Source organism: Tamandua tetradactyla, chromosome 3 (assembly GCF_023851605.1).
Source record: "Tamandua tetradactyla isolate mTamTet1 chromosome 3, mTamTet1.pri, whole genome shotgun sequence".
Lineage (NCBI taxonomy): Eukaryota > Metazoa > Chordata > Mammalia > Pilosa > Myrmecophagidae > Tamandua > Tamandua tetradactyla.
The window spans coordinates 185222911-185244484 of NC_135329.1; the positions used below are offsets into that span (position 1 = coordinate 185222911).

The window sequence follows — 21574 nt, forward strand, 5'->3', positions numbered from 1 at the left end:
TCAAGAATTAAATCCACATTGCTTTATATTGGGAATGTGTCACAGTGTGACAGGCTAAGAATAATTTTGCATCACTTGCCTTGCCCTGCAGATTGGTATTCTTTTTTAGAGACGAATGCTCTAGTCTTTTTAAGACACAAATTAACATATCTGAAATGGCTAGTAGAATAAATATTTAATACAGGAAAGAGTATTGGTTGTTTACTATATTCTTATTATTGAATGGTTTCATGCAGAAAGCCGTCTGACCCTTTGCAATCTCAAGTCTTTCTGTCCCTGTGAACTGCTTCGAAATCTTGGCACCCATGCAGTTGATGATAGATTCTCACCATTAGTGTCCATCTTATGTTAATGATGGATTCTCACCATTAGTGTTCATCTCCTATCCTACTTTTACATGTACATTATGTACTGCACTATGTGTTATGTATTAACAATACATAATATACTTTGTTAAAATTAAATCCCTACATAAGTGTATTTTTTAGTGGGTTTCTTGATGGTTGTGTGTAAGACATAGATAAAATGAGGAAATTCTTAGTGGACTAAATTTGCTTGAGTCACCCAGGGAGTATGGGATATTGTACTGAAAAATTTAAAGTAGTGAACTCTGCCTGAAGGGGGAAGAGAGTAACTAAATTGAATCTTAAAGGTTGTACAGGAATTTGCCAGATGGAAAAAGGGTTGAAACGCTTTGCAAACCATAGAAGCAACATATGGAAAGTTACTGAGATGTAAAAGTGTATCATAATTGGGAGTATGAAACTAGTTTGATCTAATTGTATCATAGGGTCCTTGAGATGGGGATGGAAAGAGAGATGAACCAGTTCACAAAGGTTGGGTATCTTTGTCATATGATTGAGGTGGGCTTATATGATTGAGGTGGATGAAGCCCCTGTAGATTTTAAATGAGAAAATGATGTAAAACTATTTTTGTGTTGTAGAAAGTAATAATGTATGGGGATAAAGTTCCATTTTTAAATAGTTAACTTCTACTTGCAGTCTAGAAATAATTATTTACTAAGATTTATATGAGTAAAAATTAAGTCATTGTAGACCAAAGAGGAAATAGGCCTGGTGTGAGAGAGAACTAGAATTGAATCCTATGTACACCCCTTTCCAAAACTGTGCATTAGTGGGCAACTTATACCTTGTTGTTTTTGTTTAACCTTAAAATGAGGATGTAATTTCTGGATCACAGAGCTATTATGAAAATTAAGTATCAAAATTCATAAAAGTTAAGTGGCACATAATTGGTACTCAGCGTATGTATATGAATTAATATTTTAACATTGTGGATCAATAGATTGTTAAAGTACCATTGTTTGAAATGATGAAAATTATTTCAACTTGAAAACCTATGGTTATTACATAACCTATGGCTATTATGTAACCCTGGAGTAATGGATAATATTGTGATTATTTTTTTAAAAAAAACATGAATAGGTGATATTCGGCATCTTTGGAAAGCTTCACTCCTTCTTCCCTTGTTAGTTTTCTTTCTTTTCCTCCTTTTCTTTTTTTTCACCTTTTAAAGAGTTCAGTAGAATATGTGATCCTTGCAAGTCTCTGGGTATCATCTGATGTTCTGTTTTCTTTTATTTTGTCAAGTGTATCTTTACATGACAAGATTAAGCCATCTTTGCTTTTTCTGAAGTATTCTGTTCCTCATTTATCAATTAAATGATTTCCTCTTTGTCAAATATTTTCCATTGAACCATGCCTTACTCTTTTAGCATGGTTTAGTCGGTTATTTATGAAAAAGTTGGGGAAAAATGCTAACTCAATAAAACTTAGTAAGCATTAATTTTTCTTACTAACCAAAATGTGTGGGAGCAATTATACCTCCTGGGAGCCTGTGCATGATCACAGACAGTTGTCTATTTTGGGTACAAAAATAGGGTTGACACCTTTGGTGGAAATAAGACTAGTTCTAGAAATGGAGTATACGTTTGCTTCATGTTAAAATTTTATGTTTAAAAGAAGTTTCATATTAAAAGCTATTTAGCTTTCCCACTCAAAACCCAGCTGCCCTTTAAATAAACAAATAGAGAGGTATGAAATTACTTGATATTAAAAAGAAAACTAAACACGGAAAACAGCTTGAAATGTCTCATTCTTCAACATCCAGATTTGCCTTGGTGGGTTTGTTCTCCCAGATTCCCAGCTCTGTTCTGCTGACACTCACCTGGGAAATCTGGCCAAACGAAGTTGAAATATGCAGACTAAAATAAGCTAAAGGTAGATAATAATTCCCTTTAAGACCGACCAAAGTTCTTGGTTATTAATCCCACATTATTTCTTCCTGAACAACCCTCCTCAGGAGGCCCCGGTGGTGGCCAGAGCCGCCCTGTTCCTGGAATGCGCCCGTTTTGTTCATCGCTGCAACCGTGGCAACTGGCCCGAGTGGATGAAAGGGCATCACGTGAACATCACCAAGAAAGGCCTTTCCCGAGGCCGCTCTCCCATCGTGGGCAACAAGCGCAACCAGAAGCTGCAGTGGAATGCTGCCAAGCTCTTCTACCAGTGGGGAGACGTGAGCTCTCAGTTTTCTTCTATAAAAATTGTAGCACTTGAGTGAACTGAATAAGTTGTTTGTTTCTTATGAGTTTGTTCTGGAGATCATTTATGGAGTGTCTGTTAAATGCCAAAAATTGAACTAAGTACTTTAGGGAAAAATCAATTCATTTACCACTCTCAGTTTATCTGTGAGGTTAGACATTGCCCAACAATAAAGAAAACTGAAGTGTACACAGGCTTAAGTAATTTGCCAATGTTTACGCAATAGGTAAATGGAGGAACCAACTATCTCCCAGGTTGGATACCAAAGCCATTCTTTTAATCACCGTGTTTATCACCTATGTTCATCAAAAGTCACCTTTATGAAAACCATTGTTATAATTATTAAATACTCGCGTCCTGGTTTCTGACCTTCTATTCGAGTTCATATTTTCCAGGACTTCATTTTTTGTATTCTTTATAAATTTCATTGTCCAGCTATGCCTACCTGTGCTATAAAAGGAAAACTCATGTTGGAAAAGAGCATAGTCTTTCTAAAAAATGTTGCTCAAACATTTGAAATTTAAAAATGTGAGGGAATAGGGCGGGCCATATTGGTGGCTCAGCAGGCAGAGTTCTCACCTGCCATGCCAGAGACCCCGGGTAGATTCCCAGTGCCTGCCCATGCAAAAAAAATGTAAGGGAATAAGTTTCAAAAAAATTTAGATGTAAAAAGGCTTCCTCTTGCTACCCATTTTTTATAGCTTTTACTATCACCCAATCCCTTATTTCTTAGAACCTATTTACTAAGTCTCTTTCTAACAATGAGATCAGAATTTTCCCCTAAAATTTTTCATGAGTCTGAGAAACTATCACAACTAAGAGGAGCCCAAGGAGACGTGCTGACCAAGTGTCATGTGGTGTCCTGCACGGGATCCTGGATCAGAAAAAGTCAGGTAAAAACTAAGGAAGTCTGTATAAAGTATGGGATTTAGTTAATATAACATATCAACATTGGTTCATTAATTGTCACAAATGTACCATACAAATGTAAGATACAAACAGGACCAACTAGGTGAGACATATGGGAATTTGGTACCATCTTTGCAATTTTTCTGTAAATAGAAAATTGTTCTTATATAAAAGTTTCATTTAAAAAAATCTAGCAACAGCAATCTTTGAGGCCAAGGGTAGGGCTTAGAAACAAATTTTTCTTCTTATCTGGCCCAAATCTCCAATGGGCAGATTTCTATAATTATAAATGGTCTTACATTTCCTCTTGTCTGTGATGCCCACCATTCATTCTCAACAGGGGTGGTATCACACAAAAGGAGGTGAAAATGTGATGCTGGCAAGAAGTCTTAGAAGTATGAACAGAGTTGAAAGAAGAAACATAGCTGGGAGTGGGATAGGGGTGGCAGGGAAAGGTCACTTCACCTAAGCACATTCTCTAAATATGGCACCTTTTCAGTAATTTGTGAAGTATAAGTTTACATGATGGTTGAGAAGACTACAATGAGATGTTAGAGGCAGAAATGTGGAAGCGAGACTGTGGGAAAGAAAGGTGAGGTAATCAGATGGTTCATTTACTTTGGTGGGGTCCTTGTTCTCCCTCCGACTGTGCAGACCCGCTTCTCCAGGCTCGTTCACCCCGAAGGTTAGCATGTACTCGCTCCTTTGGTTGGAAGATAAGTGACACGCCACAGCCCAGGCTTTCCCACCGAGCAAATTGCAAACTTGTTTGTCTCTTTCAAATGTGTTGCCGTTAAAATAGGGAATAATATTTTATAAGCTACTTAGTTTTCATGGATACTGTTAGGACCCTTGCTAAAAATTAGGGATGACTCTTTTCTAGGAGTGACTAAATTTGTGGTTCTTTTCATTTTAAAAAATGAGATGGAAAATTTAGATCAACAAGAGACAGAGAGCAGGTGAAGAATTTTTCTCTCCTTCACTGCCCTTTAATTTTTATCCAAACCCAAATGAAAAAGTTCGCAGCACTCTGCTGGTGAAATGTCTTCCTGTTTTCCATTAAAAAAAAAGAAAAAAGTAGATAGGTTTGAATGTACCCTCTGTTGGGGACATAGGAGACATACCGTGTTTTCCTTCAAGTGTCCAATTCTTAAATGAGAAGAGTGTTCTCCCCTTTATTACTTCAAAAAGAGAGGCAATTAGAAGTAACACTGCTATTGCTTCATTTGAGGGGGTTTTCATGGCAGATCCTTTTCTTTTATTATTAATAACATTAAAATGCACATAAGAAAAAATTTGGAGATTTCTTGCAGGATTCATTAATTATAAACATATTTTTTATAAATTCATAATTTATCACTTTGGGGAAGGTGTCACAGACCTTCATGTGACTGGCTTAAGAAAAAAAAGACAACTGTCACATAATGCCAATCCCATTTATAATCCTCAATATAGGAAAAATAATTAATTGTATGATGAATTTGGGTTGACAGACCTCCCAGAAGAATCTATCTTTCATATTTTCCTTTTTACTAAAAATGAATGGATGGAATGTATAGGAGGTCTGAGTTGGTCTGTTATTCAGCCTGTTAAGCCATGACAAGGATGAATGATTGGTGACCATTTGTTTTTGATAGCTTTCCACTTGAGATTATCATAAACAAAACAACATAATTATTCTTAATTTAGTAAGAATATCAATTTAGCATTAATAGGCAAAATTACCATCTACCTCAACAATTTATGGACCATCACATAACAGTCTTCAGTTGATAATTTCTGTAATCTGTTTCTATTGATGTTGCTTTTTAAAATTTAATTTCCAATTCCAATTCTAACATTTCTCCATTTTTATGCAATTTTATTAAGATATTTTTCATACCATGTAATCATCCAAAGCAATCATCCATTCACATTATCATCATATAGTTGTACATTCATCCCTACAATCAATTTTAGAACATTTTCATTACTCCAAAATATATATATATATGTATAAAGAACACCCAAAACATCCTATGCCCCTTATCCCCTCCTGTTACTTTTTTTTGTCTTTATTTTCTTACTCATCTTCCCCTACACTGGACAAAGGGAGTGTCAGTCACAAAGTTTTCACAATCACATGGTCACACAATAAAATCTATATAGTTATACAGTTATCTTCAAGAATCTAGGCAACCGGATTTCAGTTCAACAGTTTCAGGATTACCTTCTAGCTATTATAATACACTAGAAACTAAAAAGAAATATCTATATATGCATAAGCATAACCTTCAGAATGTCCTCTTGACTCTATTTGAAAACTCTCAGCCACTGAAGCTTTATTTTGTTTTATTTATTTTCCTCCATTTGGTCAAGAAGGCTTTCTCAATCCCACAATACTAGGGCCAGACTCATCCCTGGGAGTCATGTCCCACATTGCCGGGGATCCCCATGTTTTGTTAACCTTTATATAATGAAAAACACAGTTGGTTTATTTTAGTCAGATTTTGGTTGAGAGAGTCCATAGACTGAGGCAGGTTCCACTGGAAAATTATCAGGCTGCTCTTCTCACTGCCCTTCCAATCCACTATTTCCAGAATGTCAGAAAGCTCCCTCAGAAAATGAGTCCTGTAGCCCAGTGTGGTCAGGTCTGCTGGAATTCTGAATCCACTCTCCTCTTAACTCCCATCCTCCTATCCTTCTAATTGGTATCAGAAGCTTAAAGAAATCAGGGCTCCCTTTCTTAAGATAGACTTAATTTGGGATCTTTTAAAATCAGTAATGAAATTTTGGGTCACCAAGGTATAGAGTTAAACCTGTTATCATAATTTTCAACCTTATTTTACCTCTAGGTTATGCCTTTATTTTCTTTCTAAAGCAGTATTAAAAAACTTCGTTCTTACAAACACTGCTTTCTGTTCTGTGTTGGTAAAATGCCCTTTTTCCTTTTCCTTTTCTGTTTTTCTAAAAGTATGAGCAATTTTAATTTCCCCAATATTTCTGAGTGTGAGCAAAATGAGTTTTGGGTAAAATTGTCCAAATGCTTCAAAGTGGAAACATGTTTAGACTCTTTTTCATTACCTGTCTGAAAGTAGAAACAATTTAGGTGGAAACTGCTGTCAAATTTATATTAACTCATTTGAGGAGGGTTTTATGGCAGGCCCTTTTTGAAATAGCAGTCGTAATTGCTAATCCCATTGGTTTCCTGCAAGAAAGGAAAAACCATCCATTATGTGCTGTGTATTAGAAGGATCTAGGTTTACAAGGAGAGCTTGACAAAGGGACTTCCCAAACACATTTTCAGGGCAGATGTCCCCTGAGTTGCTTGAAATATTTGATGATGTTGATGCCCCTGCCTCTCTCTTCTCTCTTGTCTTCCATGACTCAGATACCCTGGAATCTCCTTGCTTCTCTGTGCCCAGATCTCTGTCTCCTTCCCAGGTCCTCCCCACACCCCATAAATGTAAATATTCCCCAGGAGCTCTTATAATTTCTTCCCATATAGTTTCTCCCAGAGTTACATTAACTTCTGTTACCTGTATGCCAATGACAAAGACTTCTCTTATCCATAGCACTTTTCAGACCCTGGGCCTGTATTGCCAACTGCATTTTTGAAGGCATTCATTTAATATCCTGAAACTCAGTCTGACTGAATAATGCCCTCCTTCCTACCTGAATGCACCCCACCTACAACCCCTCCTGATCTTTCCATTCTTATTAATGGTACCATCATCATTGCAGATGGCAGCCTTTGAACATTTTCTAAACCTCCTCTCCCTATTTGGTCCCCATCTCCCATGTCACTGATGCCCCTTTAGGTCAGATCTCTATTATTTGTCATTTGGATGACTAAAGTAGTATTTTTCTCTTGGTCTCCTTCCTGCTCTCTCCCCTCACCTGATCCACCCTACACACTGCCAATAAAGCGATGTTCCTATGGCACAGCCCTCCCCAAACCAGATCATTCAGACTAGTTTCTTAGCTTTCAGACTTGCCTCCCTCCAATTCATTCTCCAAATTGCTGTCAGAGTGATTAGGCTAAAATGCAAATCAGGTTGTGTTTCCTAACTACATAAAATGGTTATGTAGCCCTCTTTTGCCCTTAGGATAAAACCCAAATAATTGCTTAGCCTGACATCACTCCCCTCTTCACCACCCTCACTCAAACTGTGCTAAGTTTATGGATGGTGAAAATCAAATGCGTAATGTACGTTTGCACCTAGATGGTGTTCAGTAATAGCCTATTGATTACATTAAATTGCTGAAAATAGGGTAGGTAGTTTCTCTGTGTCTGGCACTGATTCATTCCTATGAATCATCAAATTACTCTCCTGCTTAAAAACTACCTTTCATCAGTCTTCAGAATGCAAAATGAAGTTCAGTTTGAAGCACCATAGGATTTAGTCCCAATCTACCTTTCCAGCCTTCCTGCCTATTATTCCCTTTCACAAAATTGTGCCTCAACCAATTATGCTTGTCATTCTCTAGAACAAGTTGTTGTTCTTGTTTTGGGACCCTCCCTCCAGAATATCCAGCCTCCCCCTTCTCTATCGACCAATTTCCACCAATTTCTCAAAGTCTACAGCAATGAGACTCTCCATCATTCTCTCAACTGCACTTAATCTTTCCATCTTAAAACACGTTGTGTCTTTGGCCAATTCGTGTTTCATCGGCATGCTGTTTCTTCCCCAGTAGACTGTAGACTCATGGAGGGAAAGGGCACAACATAGAGTCAGAAGCCCTGTGTTTGAGTCCTAATTCACAGTTTGCTGAATGACCTTGAATAAGGCTCTTCAGCGCTCTCACTTCTTTATTTATAATCTACTAAGGGCACATTGAACAAAGACACAAATAAGTTGGTACAAAGTGAAATGAAATTGTGTATGATAGCAACTTATTCAGCTTTGGGTTTCACTTACTACCTAGCAACTGAAAAATGAAGGAAGAAAGTTATAAACATAGCCCTATGGCATTTTTTCTAGCATTGGAAGAAACAAGAGCTCTAAATTATTTTCCAAGTATTATCCCAGACAAGTTCATTTTTTGAGACATCCTAAGCTTTATGAACTGTTAATTTAATTTAATTTAAATTACTTAGTTACAACATCCTGGAAGGATCACTGTCATCTTTTTTTCCTTTGGATCTTACGGTTCAGTTTGTTGGCTCTCCTCCAGACTCTTGATTGCATGTTGCCCTCCTTTAGAAGTGCTCTCCAAAATAATAGCATCAGAACAAGGATTTTGTTTTGGTGTTGCTTTTTTGTTTTGTTTTGTTTTGTTTGCTTAAAACTTTTCAAGTTAGCAGCTAAAATTTTAGTATCCTACTATAGCATTTTACACTAAAGTCTCCTTGATGTATTTTCCCTCCAGATTTTTAGTTCCTCACTTAATTGCAGAGTTTAAGAAGACCTCCTCTTTGTTTCCAGATATCCAAGTCAATCATACTTGTATTTTCATTTAAAGTGTTGTAGATAAGTCTTTACTTGTTGGTTCCCAATAGTAAGTGTAATTTCCTGCATGCCCAGAAATATCTGAAGAGGAAAAAAGTGAAGAAAGCTGAAATTTTGTTCTTAAAAAAATCAACAACAACAACAAAAACACGGGCAACGGTGGCTCAGTGGCAGAGTTCTCACCTGCCATGCTGGAGACCCAGGTTCGATTCCTGGTGCCTGCCCATGTAAAAAAATAAATGAATAAACAACAATAACTAATGCACAGAGTAAACAGTCAAATCCCAAGGTCAGTGCTCATTTTAACCTTTACCCTGCCTCACTTTAGCAGTGTCCTTCCATTATTGCATACACCATGCAGTTGGAATATAAAAAGAATCAGATAAAGTTAATGTTTTTGTCTCTTCTGGTGGAAAATTTCTTTTGGTCAATCAGATATTGTACATAACGATTCAGAAGAACAGAAAGCAAAGGTACTATGAAAAGTTTGGAAAAGCCAACATTGTACCTGTGCCGGGTTATAAAAAGTCATATTTTTAACGTTGTTGTTGGGTTCTCTGCCAAAAGAAAACGTAGTATTTCTTTATGATTCATAGAGTAGCAGAGAGGGAGGGAGTAACATAATCTATAATAGAATCCAGTTAAGTGCATACATAATGGCAGATATAAAGTTTAAGTACCAGAGTTTTTGCCAGCCTCCAATCCTGTTAACAAGATAGTGACATTCTCATAAACAGCCTAATCAGAGGCACTCTGAGGAACTGTGGCTTCTTATTTTTTGCTTCCACAAAATCCTCCATTAAAAACAACTGCATGCTCCCTTGTATCAGACCTATCAAATAGATGACGTTTATTTTCTGAAAAAGTTCGATTAAGTGTACAAAGATATTCCAGTTCCTACAAGTCTTTGGATTAAGTGATCTTGGAGTTAGTATCAATGTCATCTGCATCAGTTTTCACATTGGAAAACACAGCAGTAATAGCACTTACTGCATACAGGGAGGCCTATGCTGGAAATAATTCCCATGAATTGGTTGATTATATTCTCTAATGTGATAAACCTGATATACCTTGTGCTGTTGCATTCCTTTTTCTCCCCATGGCAGGCAATTGGTGTCCGATTGAATGAGCTATGCCACGGGGAAAGTGAGAGCCCAGCCAACCTACTGGGTCTCATTTATGATGAGGAGACCAAGAGGAGACTGAGAAAGGAGGATGAGGAGGAAGACTTTTTAGATGACAGTAAGGAGACTCCCTTTACTACAAGAACCCCTGCTTGTAAGAATCTCTGCCTTAGGAGCACTTAATATTTCTCTTTCCTCTTTCATATTCCTACCACCTTCCCATGTCTCCCCACCGTGCCTTTTCCCTCCTTCCCTGTGCATGGGCATAAAGCATGTGCATAAAGCCACAAAAGGAGAAAGCAAGATCCAGAAAGAGAAGAGCATAGACAGGTGCAATGAGCTGCAGGCATTGGGGGACACCCGTTAATTTCTATTCTTAATCTTGCTATTGTACAAAAATTAGTGTTAGGCACCTCTGAGAGAATCTCTCTGAGAGAACATGGTTGTGGAAAAGTACTGTTCCAGAAGAGGTTTTCTTGGTTTGTGTTTAGTTATTGCTCCTGAAAATAACAAACATAAGACCAAATAGAATTGAACATGTAATGCTTTCCAGCTCACTCAAATATTAAAATATTTAATTAGACATACTGCAGCACTTAACATGAAATTGAAATATTAAAAGAGTCAGGGGTATTAGAACTGCTATGTCAATTGCACTGTAGTTATTTACTAAAATTACGAATTAGTCCTATCTTAGCAGATTCCTGTTATATCCTCCTCCAATACCATTTTGTGCATATTGTGTTCTGTACCACCCAAGCTTGCATGTATGTGAACCACTACATTTTGCAGAGTATAAAATTCCAGTTATGGTCATGTAATTAGTTTCTTTGTATGATGAGGATAAATGAGGTCTCTTCCTTTTGACCTGCCTTATTGGTTTGAAACTCATGCTCCCTGATTGTATCTTTAGGGTTGTCCTTCGTTAAGCCAAACCTACCGCGTACCTGTAGTCGTGAACTGTAAAAGGATTATATCAGGCTATAAAATTGGACAGAGCTAAATAATAATCAAAGAGATCTTGTCATATTTTCTATTTTTATACCGAGGATTTTTCTTCTACATCTTTTCTTCATCATTGTGCCCCATTCTAAGCCTGTATAAAACCACAGCACATCTTCTGGGCAAAAGGCAAATTCTCATATCTGCCCTCTGGTCTAATGGTGAAAATTGAACCTGAAGTTTTCCTCAGCGTCACAGAAGTCTAAACCATCCTAGAATGGCTCAGAGAATTGAGTCTGATCCGTAGGAGAACTTGAGGATTATCCAGCCTAGTGAAGGCCTGTCATAGGACCCATCCAACCAGAAGACATCCCCAAAGAGTCCTTCAGAGCAAGGAGGAATCGAAGCATTATATTGATGCGTTCTCTTAGGTCAAAATGAACTCAAGTCTCCGTGAGACCCCATAAGTATCATTTACCAGTATGTTATGCCTGGTATTTTAGCTTTTCGGTGGGACCATGTGGAATTGAAGCTTTGTTCATTGTAACAAGATACTTTAGATGACATCATGAAAGACCTGAACTAAGACCAGCTCATTGCCTATAGGACTAATGGAAAGAATCTGGATGTTAATCTCAGGAGTAAAAGGAATAATCCAGAAGTTTTTACTTAATGTCTAGAGTTCAATTATTGTTTTAAAAAGAGCTGCAAATCCAGGAAATTTCTGGAGTCCTATAGCCTCCACTGAATAAAAGATTGATTTAAATCTGCTTTAATTCTACTTTCAAGTCAATACATAGCTCATTTTTCATTTAAAGCCAATTGTAGTATAAACAAGTAACAGTCTAGAAATTCTACAAGAGCTTGTCTCTTCCATTCTTAATGAGAGGCAATGACCCCAGCCACACATCATTCTGGAGAAAAAGTAATGGTTTGCATAAGGAAATTATAGCTCAGATGTCTTCAAAAAGACCATAATTTCTGCCAACTCTCAATATAAATCATGAAGTATGTATTTTATTCTCTTAAGAAAACCTAATCACAGAAAACATTTTAGAGATATTTTAGGAATGTTGACATATAATGATATTACGATGACTGTAGGACTCGATTCATGCAAAATAGATAACTATTTTGTTTCTTTTTTAAGAGGCAGATATCAGTATAAATCATGAAGTATATATTTTGTTCCATTAAGAAAACCTAATCACAGAAAAACATTGTAGAAAGCTTTTAGGAACATTGATATATGATGATATGATGAGTATATGAATTGATTCATGCAAAATAGATAACTATTTTCTTTCTTATGAAAGGCAGAAACACACATGGCTTTAATCTTCTTTTCTGAACACTGATGAGTATTCAGTACATTTCTGCATGATTTATGATGACATATATATGAATTTTAAGTCTCATTGCTGTCATCTCTGCCATTTTCTGCCTTTATAGTAAAATCCATTATTTGGCCTATAGGGGGCACAAGTTTTTATACATTCAACAAGCAGTGTTATTCAAAGCAGAGGGAATATTTGCATACCTCAAGTATAGCTATGCATTAATATAATAAGCCACCTGCTGCAGCTAACTCTGCAATATAGGTGATTAGATAAATATGTCTTGCCTATGTGGCAGAAACACATTTGGACAAAGGCTGGGACAATTTTGCTGTTCTCAGACCATTGAGACAGCCATCCCTCATAAAATGAACTGACAAGATTTTTATAGTTCCAAATCCATTTCACTGCCATATACATTGTTTAAATTTGATTAAATAGCCAGGTGAAAATCTTGCAAGATTGCTTCCCATTTCTGTATTTTTAAAAAGGTTTTCTAGTTCGTTGAAGCTGCATTTTGTAACAATGTTATAAGGAAAATTCTTTAGCTTTGTTTGACTGATATTTTAATACTGAAGCCATCGTTACAGAATTGCAAAATGGAGCAAGGGGAATATGGTAATCTATTGATTATATAAATGGAGTAGTAACATTTTGAATCAGATATGTATAAGTAATGCCCTGATATGCAATTTGACTTTACATATATGTAGCTCTGTCCATCAATCCGTGCTTTTCTCTTTTTTTTTTTGTTGATCTGTTTTCTTATAAAAGAACTCTTTCATTCTGTAGGTACTGTGAACCCTTCCAAATGTGGCTGCCCTTTTGCCTTGAAGATGGCAGCATGCCAGCTTCTCCTGGAGATTACCACCTTCCTTCGAGAGACCTTTTCTTGCCTGCCCAGACCACGCACTGAACCCCTAGTGGTGAGTAAAGCATGTGTGTCAGTAGTCAGGCTACTTTATGTGGCTAGGCTTTGAATATTCACAATTTCCTCAAATACCCAATGGCCAAATGTATCATATAATTTAAAATTTCAAACAAGGGAGTAGTTTTCTGGCCAAATTTTTCCAGAAAAATCATCTACCTTTGTTTTATGCTAACTTCATAAATCCATATAAAATCATGCTTCCAATGAGTTTTCTCATTTAAGAAATCACAAAAATACATATTTAAGCATTTAGTCTAAACGTCCCCAAATATATGTTTTTATTCCTCCAACACTATTCTGGATAGAGAGAAAAAGACCACACAGGGACACATACACACCTACACACACATTCAAGTACCATTAGGGCCTGATTGTTTAGTTGAAAATACTAACAGTGTGCAAGTGTCAGGCATCTGCATAAAGCATATAAAATAGGGTTATCCCTTGAAGCCTATTTTTCCTTGATTTTAGGTCCCTTATGAGGACCAAATATCCAGTGATTCTTTCATCATAGGCATCATCCAGCCACAGTTGAGAAACCAATTTTTTCTTTTAACACAGACATATATCATTCTCCCAGGAGAATTTATAGTAACAATCTACATGCTTTCCTGTAAGTTTTCAAAAGAAACATACTCACATTTGGAGTGTCCATTTGGATATTGGAAAGGAAAGTTCCTCCTCCTTCCTTTATTTAATATCATATTAACCTAGGCATTTTTGTTTGTTGCTTTTGTTTTTATTTCCTTTCCCCTTAACCCTCCTTTTAAGTAGGGCACCTGTTAATGCTTTGCAGAAATGCTCTTTATTGAACACCGCATTCTGGAGAATTAAGACGTCTTATGTTCATGTGCAGTTGCAATTGTTTCTACCTGTTCCTCCACAGTAAAACCACAACTAAGTTAACATAAAGGGAGGACTGGCTACTTCTTGATGGTTTCATCTCTCACTTTTAGGTCAGTTTTTTTTTTAATTGTTGAGAATCTTCTCAATATCACAAGAACTGAAAAGCTGAGGCCTGGGGATGTTGGTAATTCCAGTGCTGTTTGTTCAGATGGCCTGGGTCCTGTTACAGCCTGGAGGCCTAGTCACACACTGCTTCTCCCTTATGGACCTGCTCTTACTACCCTGTTACCTGCAGCTCAGGGTCTCGATTTGAGGCTTGACACTAATTAGGGGTGAAGTAGCCAAAGTTCCAGAAAGGTAACTCTCCCATCCTCAGTGCCACTCTCCCTCCTGGTAATTCAAAGTATAAAATTGTATGTTTTTAAATGTTCAGCACTTTGTGTTGAATTATTTCATATTCAGTTATTTCATGTTGAAATGAAAATAACTTCTTTCTAGATTTTCTGATTATACAATTCTGTATAAGTTCATCAAAGTGGACTTTTAATGGGAACGATGGGGGGCATAGATTCTTCTGTGGGGTTCTTTCTTTAAGAGCAAGCATGGTCTGTTAATTAGGTAATTCAATACTAATTAGAGGCAAGGATCAAGGTACCTTCTATATCTTGAGGCTGGGGGGGAAGCTGGTTCTCTACAATCTAGGCCTTTCCTTTCTGAATTGTCACCTTCAGTATTACATTGACACTGCTCTGTAATCCAACTAACCCCACACTCAGCCTATGTGCTTAAAGTCATGAATGATTAAATATCTGATCTGTGGGCACCCATCAGTATTACTGGAGATTCCTATCAGCATTCTAATTATACTGAAGTTTTTCATAAAAGCACAGAAGTAAATCTACTTTTAAATTTTTAGATTTTTGTTCATCACCATTTGGATTCACTCTGATAAAAAAATCTTAAAGTTTGATTCAGTTATTTCTTTTCTCTCTTTTTTTTTTAACTTTTTAAAAATTGTATAATGTTATGTATACAAAAAAAAGAAAGAAAGAAAGCAATAGCTTTCAAAGCACTCTTCCACAAGTAGTTACAGGACAGATCCCAGAGTTTCTCCTGGACTACCATACCGTCATCTCAGATTTTTCCTTCTAGCTGCTCCAGAATATAGGAACTAGAAGGAATAAAGTTTTTATTATCATCACAATCGACTTTTTTTCTTTTTTTAAAAAAAATGACATATAAAAAAGCAATAATTTCAAAGCACAGCACAACAATTAGTTGTAGAACAGATTTCAGAGTTTGCTATGGGTTACAATTCCACAATTTTAGGTTTTTACTTCTAGCTGCTCTAAGATACTGGAGACTAAAAGAAATGTCAATATAATGATTCAGCAATCATACTCATTTATTAAACCCTACCTTCTCTGAATAGCTTCACCATCAACTTTGATCTTTCTCTCACCCTTTAGGGGTATGTGGGCTATGGCTGAAGTGTGTTCTTTTAAAGAAGTAATTTCTGGTAGCATTTTTATTAGCCCTTTTTGTAAAACATGCACATAAATATCTAAAAAAAAAAAAACCTTCAGCATTTTACAAGATTTATAATCATAAAAGAGCACGATAATCTAATTTTTCCCTAAATATTATCTTCCACACTTGTGAACAATAAAGACATTTTTAAATACAGAATTTCCTTTGTTAAACTTTTGGTCTATTAAAATATTTCCCAAATAAATTAATGAAATCAATATCCAAATGACCAAGCAACATGGGATTAAAAATATAATCCGAAGCCAATAAATAACAATAAAGGAAAAAGGCAATATGACAGTCTCTACATATCTACATTTGTTTGCTGGGGAAAATAGGGTATTGGATGCTTTTGTGCAAAATTGTGCTAAGATCCATACCAACCTTACCAAAGGAATTTAACAAATTAGATTATAAAGAACATACTGCTGTATACCAAATGTTCCTAAAGCTAAAAAATCAAAGCAAAATACAATTGACATATAAAGACTTAACTGAAAAATGTTTATCGAGAGCAGGCTGTTTGCAAGATCACCAGTGTGATGGCTGCTGGAGGCATGGGGGAATAGGGAGATGAATATATTGTAACAGTAGGACCAATGCATGGAAAACCATTTCCTGGAGCAAAATATAAGAGTGGCCCTGAGAAGGCAGCAGAAATGGCTTAGAAATGGCTGGAAAAATCCAAAGAACCTTCTTGGAAAAGGTTATATTTGAATGTTGCTTTGAAAGATAAGTGGGATGTTGATACATACATACATACTAAATGAAGAAATTAGGAGAGAGAACTATTTTGAGAATCAGGATTGTTACATTGTATCTTTTGTCCTAAGAAATTTCTCTGCTTAAATTTGGCTAAGAAATATTTTTGACAATATGAAAATAGATTCCAGGGTGGGCAATGGTGGCGCAGTGGCAGAGTTCTCATCTGCCATGCTGGAGATCGGCTTCAATTCCTGATGCCTGCCCATGCAAAAAAAAAAAAAAAGATTCCTTGCATTCATTTAATTTTTCTAGATGAGATATGATTTTAGGAGCCTAGGGCATCTCTGTTCTTAACACAAAAGGAAAAGAATATTCAACATATAGATTCTAAAATTTCATCTCATTGATGACAGTTAAAAGCATAAGATTTTAATTTTAGTGGAAACTTCTTTTTTAAAACATATTTTTGTTTTCCAGATCTATTTTAATCCAAGACATTATTGTTATAATAAGAAAAAAAATACTGTATTAAAAACAAAGTCAGCATCTTATATATATATATTTTTTGAGCGGGGGGGTACATGGTCCAGGAATTGAACCAGGGTCTCCCGTTACATGTATTTTTATTTGTTACGTCCTCCAAAAATGCTTCGTAGATTAATGATTAATAAATATGGTCTTCAGCATGAGAAAATGGCTATTTATAGAGCAGGTCAAATTTTTTATTTGGGACCTCATAGCCCACTAAATTATTATGAGCCCCACGGCTTACTTTAGCATATGGAATCATTCTACTCACCAGCAGGCAGTGATGCATGAGAGTAAGAAGTTTCTCTGATGTGTGATCCTGTTTTGTGCCTGCTAGCCCTTACACGTATGGTTTCTTAAACCTTAACTGACTTTCCCCATTGGTTTGCCAACCTAATTTTACTTAATGCTCAAGACTTAACTCAAATATCATCTCTGTGTTGTTTTATATTTCTACTGTAACAAATTACGACATTAACAGCTTAAAACTGTGCAAATGTATCTTACAGTTCTGGAAGTCAGAAGTCCAACTTGGGTCTCACTGGGCTACACTCAAGTGTTGGCAGGGCCGCATTCATTCCTGAGGACTCTAGCGGAAAATATGGTTGCTTGTCCTTTCCAGCTCCTAACGGCCATCTGCATTCCTTGGCTCATGGCTCCTTCCTCCCTTTCCAAGGCAATACTGTAGCATCTCTCACCTGCCTTCCATAATCACGTGTTCCTCTGACCACAGTCTGGGAAGTCTCTCTGCTTTTCAGGATGGATGTGATTAGATTGGTTACACCTGGATAATCCAGGATAATTTCCCCATCTCAAGGTACTTTACCTTAATCACATCTACAAAGCCCCTGTTGCCATGTGAGAAAACATATCACAGGTCCCAGAGATTAGGACATGAACATCTTTGGGGACCATTATCCTGCCAACCACAGCCACCAAGCCTTATTCCTAAGCTCCTACTCTCTCACCCTTGGAATTGACCACACCATATTTTTATTGTTTGCCTTCTCAGTTTCTCTCTTAGGATTCTTGAGTTCCTTTAGGGCAAAAACCCTTTCTCTTATTTATCCCGCAGTACCCAACACGTACATACATACCCAATGCCTGATTTTCCGACAAATAGATTAACACCAAGGATACAGCCAAAACTATGGACAAACAGAAGGAAAGGAAACTAGTTCTGCATTTAGAACAAAGGTTAATGCTTTTTGGAAAGTGAAGGATGTAAGGAAAGGGGAAAAATACCACAATCTAAAACTGGCATTAGATAAAGGGAAATTTGGCTGTTTAATTGCAGTTGGGTGTAATTCAAAATTGAGGGAGGTTTACCTCAATACCAAAGTAGTGCTGGGAAGATGCCAGCATTCACGTGCTCCTCACTGACATATCAGGACCTGGAGAGCTGCAGACTTCGCTTGGATCCTGAGTTGGACCGGCATAGATATGAGAGGAAGATCAGCTTTGCCGGGGTCCTGGATGAAAATGAAGATTCAAAAGATTCCCTCCACAGCAGCAGCCACACCCTCAAATCCGATGCTGGTGCTGAGGAGAAGAAAGGTATGAAAAAACAGGTATTATTTGATGTTTCAGTGCTTCTCCTAGGGTATTTGGTCTCAGGTCTAAATTACTTAATTCTATGTCCAGAGGAAGTTCAAAATTGTTGCTCTGTTTTGTATGAACTCTTTAGGCTCACTGAGGCAGAAAACGATGCTAATTTGATGAATCGTTATTTTACTTACCAATAAGATAGGAAAAACACTCCTAATTCACCTCTGTCTTCATGCATTTTCATAACTTAATTTATGTTTTATTCTTATTGAAAGAAGACTTTCAGGCTTAGTTAGACATAGGGTTTTTGTTGCTACTGTTTTTGTTTATTGATAAATCATTCGTAAACAGCCAAGGGAAAAAAAAGGAAAGGAAAAAAATTAGTTAAGATTTTTCTGAAACATCTTCAATTCAGAGTTCAACGTTTCTTCATCACCTCTCAATTCAGAGTAGTCAGTCCTTGTTTCTCTATACAATATTGTCCCATGCCATCAGTGTTAGTGATATGGTACATCATTTCTTAAATGAATCTGTAAAAGTAATAAAGCTATTTGTGCTAGTGGCTTAAGCAAATTTGCAACTGTGTGGAGCTAGCCTGCCTTCATTCCTTGCTTCAGGAATGCTGCTAAATACATTAGATTTGCCAACTCACCCTTCCTTCCCACCAAGTACCATTTGGTTCCTAGGGGTTAAAAGACACTGCTACTCATTCTGCAAGTTTTGTTGCTGGCCCTTTAGACATTCACGTGGACACAGGCAGTGACAAATGTGTCACAACTGTTGTTTGGAACAAGTAATCTTAAATTGTCTTTATTTGTAAAATAATCCTAATCTCCTATGTTAAAATGTGAAAAATGTACACCTTAAAATGCATGAACGACAATAACTAGCTATGTAACTTTGTCCTAGTCACTTAACTGCTAAACTGCAGTTTTCTTCTCAGTAAAGATGGATGATTAACAGCTACTGCATTGTAATGTTGAAAGTTTTAAATGAAGCAGTGCAAGTAAAGTGCAAACTCAATACCTGGTTCATAGCAGGTATACAATAAATCACTGTTGTGATTTTTTGGGTCATGAGCATATAGATTATACCTGACATAGGAGATCCTAAGTATGGGCTAATGTAAAGAAAGCAGATTTTTAAATTGCTCCCTAGAGGCTCTGTTAAATGGTTGATTTCAGTATCTGGTTTTCTGTTTAACTCCAGTGCCTTTCGTTATTTTTCTAATGAGTTTCAATTAAAAGAATACCAGCACATTTGTAATAATAGTCAAAGATAATTTTATGCATTGAAATACTTTCTAGTGTCCTTACAGAGAATGACTCAATAAATGTTGGCTAAAACCTAAAAAATGAATGGTTCTCATAAGGAATCATCCTATATAAAGAAAATACAAAATGCTTCAAATCATGTAAGGAATGGATATATACTAGGAAAAGTTTGAACATTTCAATGTCAGATTATCGTCAAGACACTTTAAAATTGCAAATAGTCATATGATACTGTATTGAATTTTTGGTGAACAAAGACCATGTTATAGGAAGAATAAGCAACTCTTGGGTAATTTCTGAGTATGTAGAAGTATCAAGTCAATATTTCTTCAAATATCACTACTTCAGACAAGGAAAACTGATATTATGAGAAACTTCCATCTTTTAAACATATCCCAAAGGGATTTTAGTTTTGAATGCAATTTAGTTGTCCATTCAAAGTTCTATATAAGATAGTTATTGTTTAAAGTAGCTAAAAGAAAAAATTCCTAATACTGAAATGGTTATGCTTAAGTGGAATAAATTCTAACATCGTTTTAAAAAATGAAGTATCAAATTAATTTTAATTGTCTTTTGATACTCAAACACACACATTCTTAGCATTTTTCTCCTCACAATATGGTTATGTTAATATATGGAAGTAATTTCATTAATAAAAAGCAAAAAAGCTGAAACTATAAAGTGAGAAGGTAGCCAATAAATGTCTTTTATCAGGTTGGCGAGAATCTTCCTGAAGATTCTTAAATGTTCTTTGTCTATTTGACAAGCTACTAAAGCCAGTGACAAAATGGGGACCATGGGAACCCTACTCATTCAGGTTATTATAACTTTATTAAAAACTATATACCACCTGTTTTTTAGAAAAGCTAAAAATGTCAGTTCTTGAGAGAAACAACCTAAGAACAATTCAGACTCTACCAAAGGAAACTAATGTGGAATCCTTAGACCTAAAAATGGCTGCCTGAAAACCTCCTTAGAAGAAGCCGTCAAATTGTTTTACCCATATTCCAAATGCAAATTCAGATTTGTATTCCAAAATACAGACACCAAAACTAGCCTGATCATTCAGCAACCATCTGTTGCACACCTACTATGTGCTAGGCACTGATATAGATGCCCAGAATATGGCAATGGTCAGGAAAGTATTCCAACATTTATTTTCATTTATAGTAACTAATGGTTAATAACATAATAGTAAATGGCATAAAATACTAGATTTTCAACTAGAGACACCAAGTATGAAGAAAAACAAATTAGGGTCAGGGAATTGGTGGTGACCTGAAGTGGAGGGGGGAGTGGCCACAGAAGACCCCCTCCTGAGTGATGCAGAGCATAGACCTACGTGATGCAAAGGAGCTGAGGGAGGGGCCTCCCCACCAGAGGCAACAGCAGGAGCCAGACTCTGCTGCAGACATGAACTTGGTGCATTTGAGGAATGGCGAGAAGACCAACATGGCTGCAACAGAATGCTCTTGAGAGAAAATTGATAGATGAGCTTAGAAAGGCAAAACAAAAAAGGGAGTTGGTAAACATACTTAGAAATTTAATTCTATATAAGTGTGTAGGACAGTTAGCAGATTTTGACCAGAAAAATTACATAATATGTGTATTCGTGATTTTTTAAAAGATGACTAAGCTGCAAGAATGGGGTAGAGGAGTACTTAGGTAATCATCTTACTTAATCCAGGAGAGACGTGATGGGGTTTTCGAAATAGAGCCCCTTTTATATTTTGAAGTGTAGAGCCAGCAGAGCTTGCTAATGGATAAAATGTAGGATGAGCGAAAAGGGAAAAGGGTCGTGTTTTATCCCATTTAGATGAATTTGTTTCTTGTTGTCATGGAGAGGAAGACTAAAACTCAAAGCTGTATAATCTCAACTGACATATTTCATGTCTAATACCAAATT

The 21574-nt window shown here is 36.5% G+C and overlaps 1 protein-coding gene across 2 annotated transcripts in view; it reads left to right on the plus strand.

Moving 5' to 3' along the window:
* UNC80 (unc-80 subunit of NALCN channel complex) overlaps positions 1 to 21574 on the plus strand; it is a 237327-nt gene that overhangs the window by 103689 nt on the left and 112064 nt on the right. For both annotated transcript variants that reach the window (XM_077154956.1, XM_077154955.1), the window contains exons 23-26: positions 2324 to 2536; positions 10010 to 10145; positions 13099 to 13232; positions 18238 to 18403. In XM_077154956.1, the coding sequence (XP_077011071.1) occupies positions 2324 to 2536; positions 10010 to 10145; positions 13099 to 13232; positions 18238 to 18403 (649 nt within the window). The remainder of the gene's footprint in view (positions 1 to 2323; positions 2537 to 10009; positions 10146 to 13098; positions 13233 to 18237; positions 18404 to 21574) is intronic.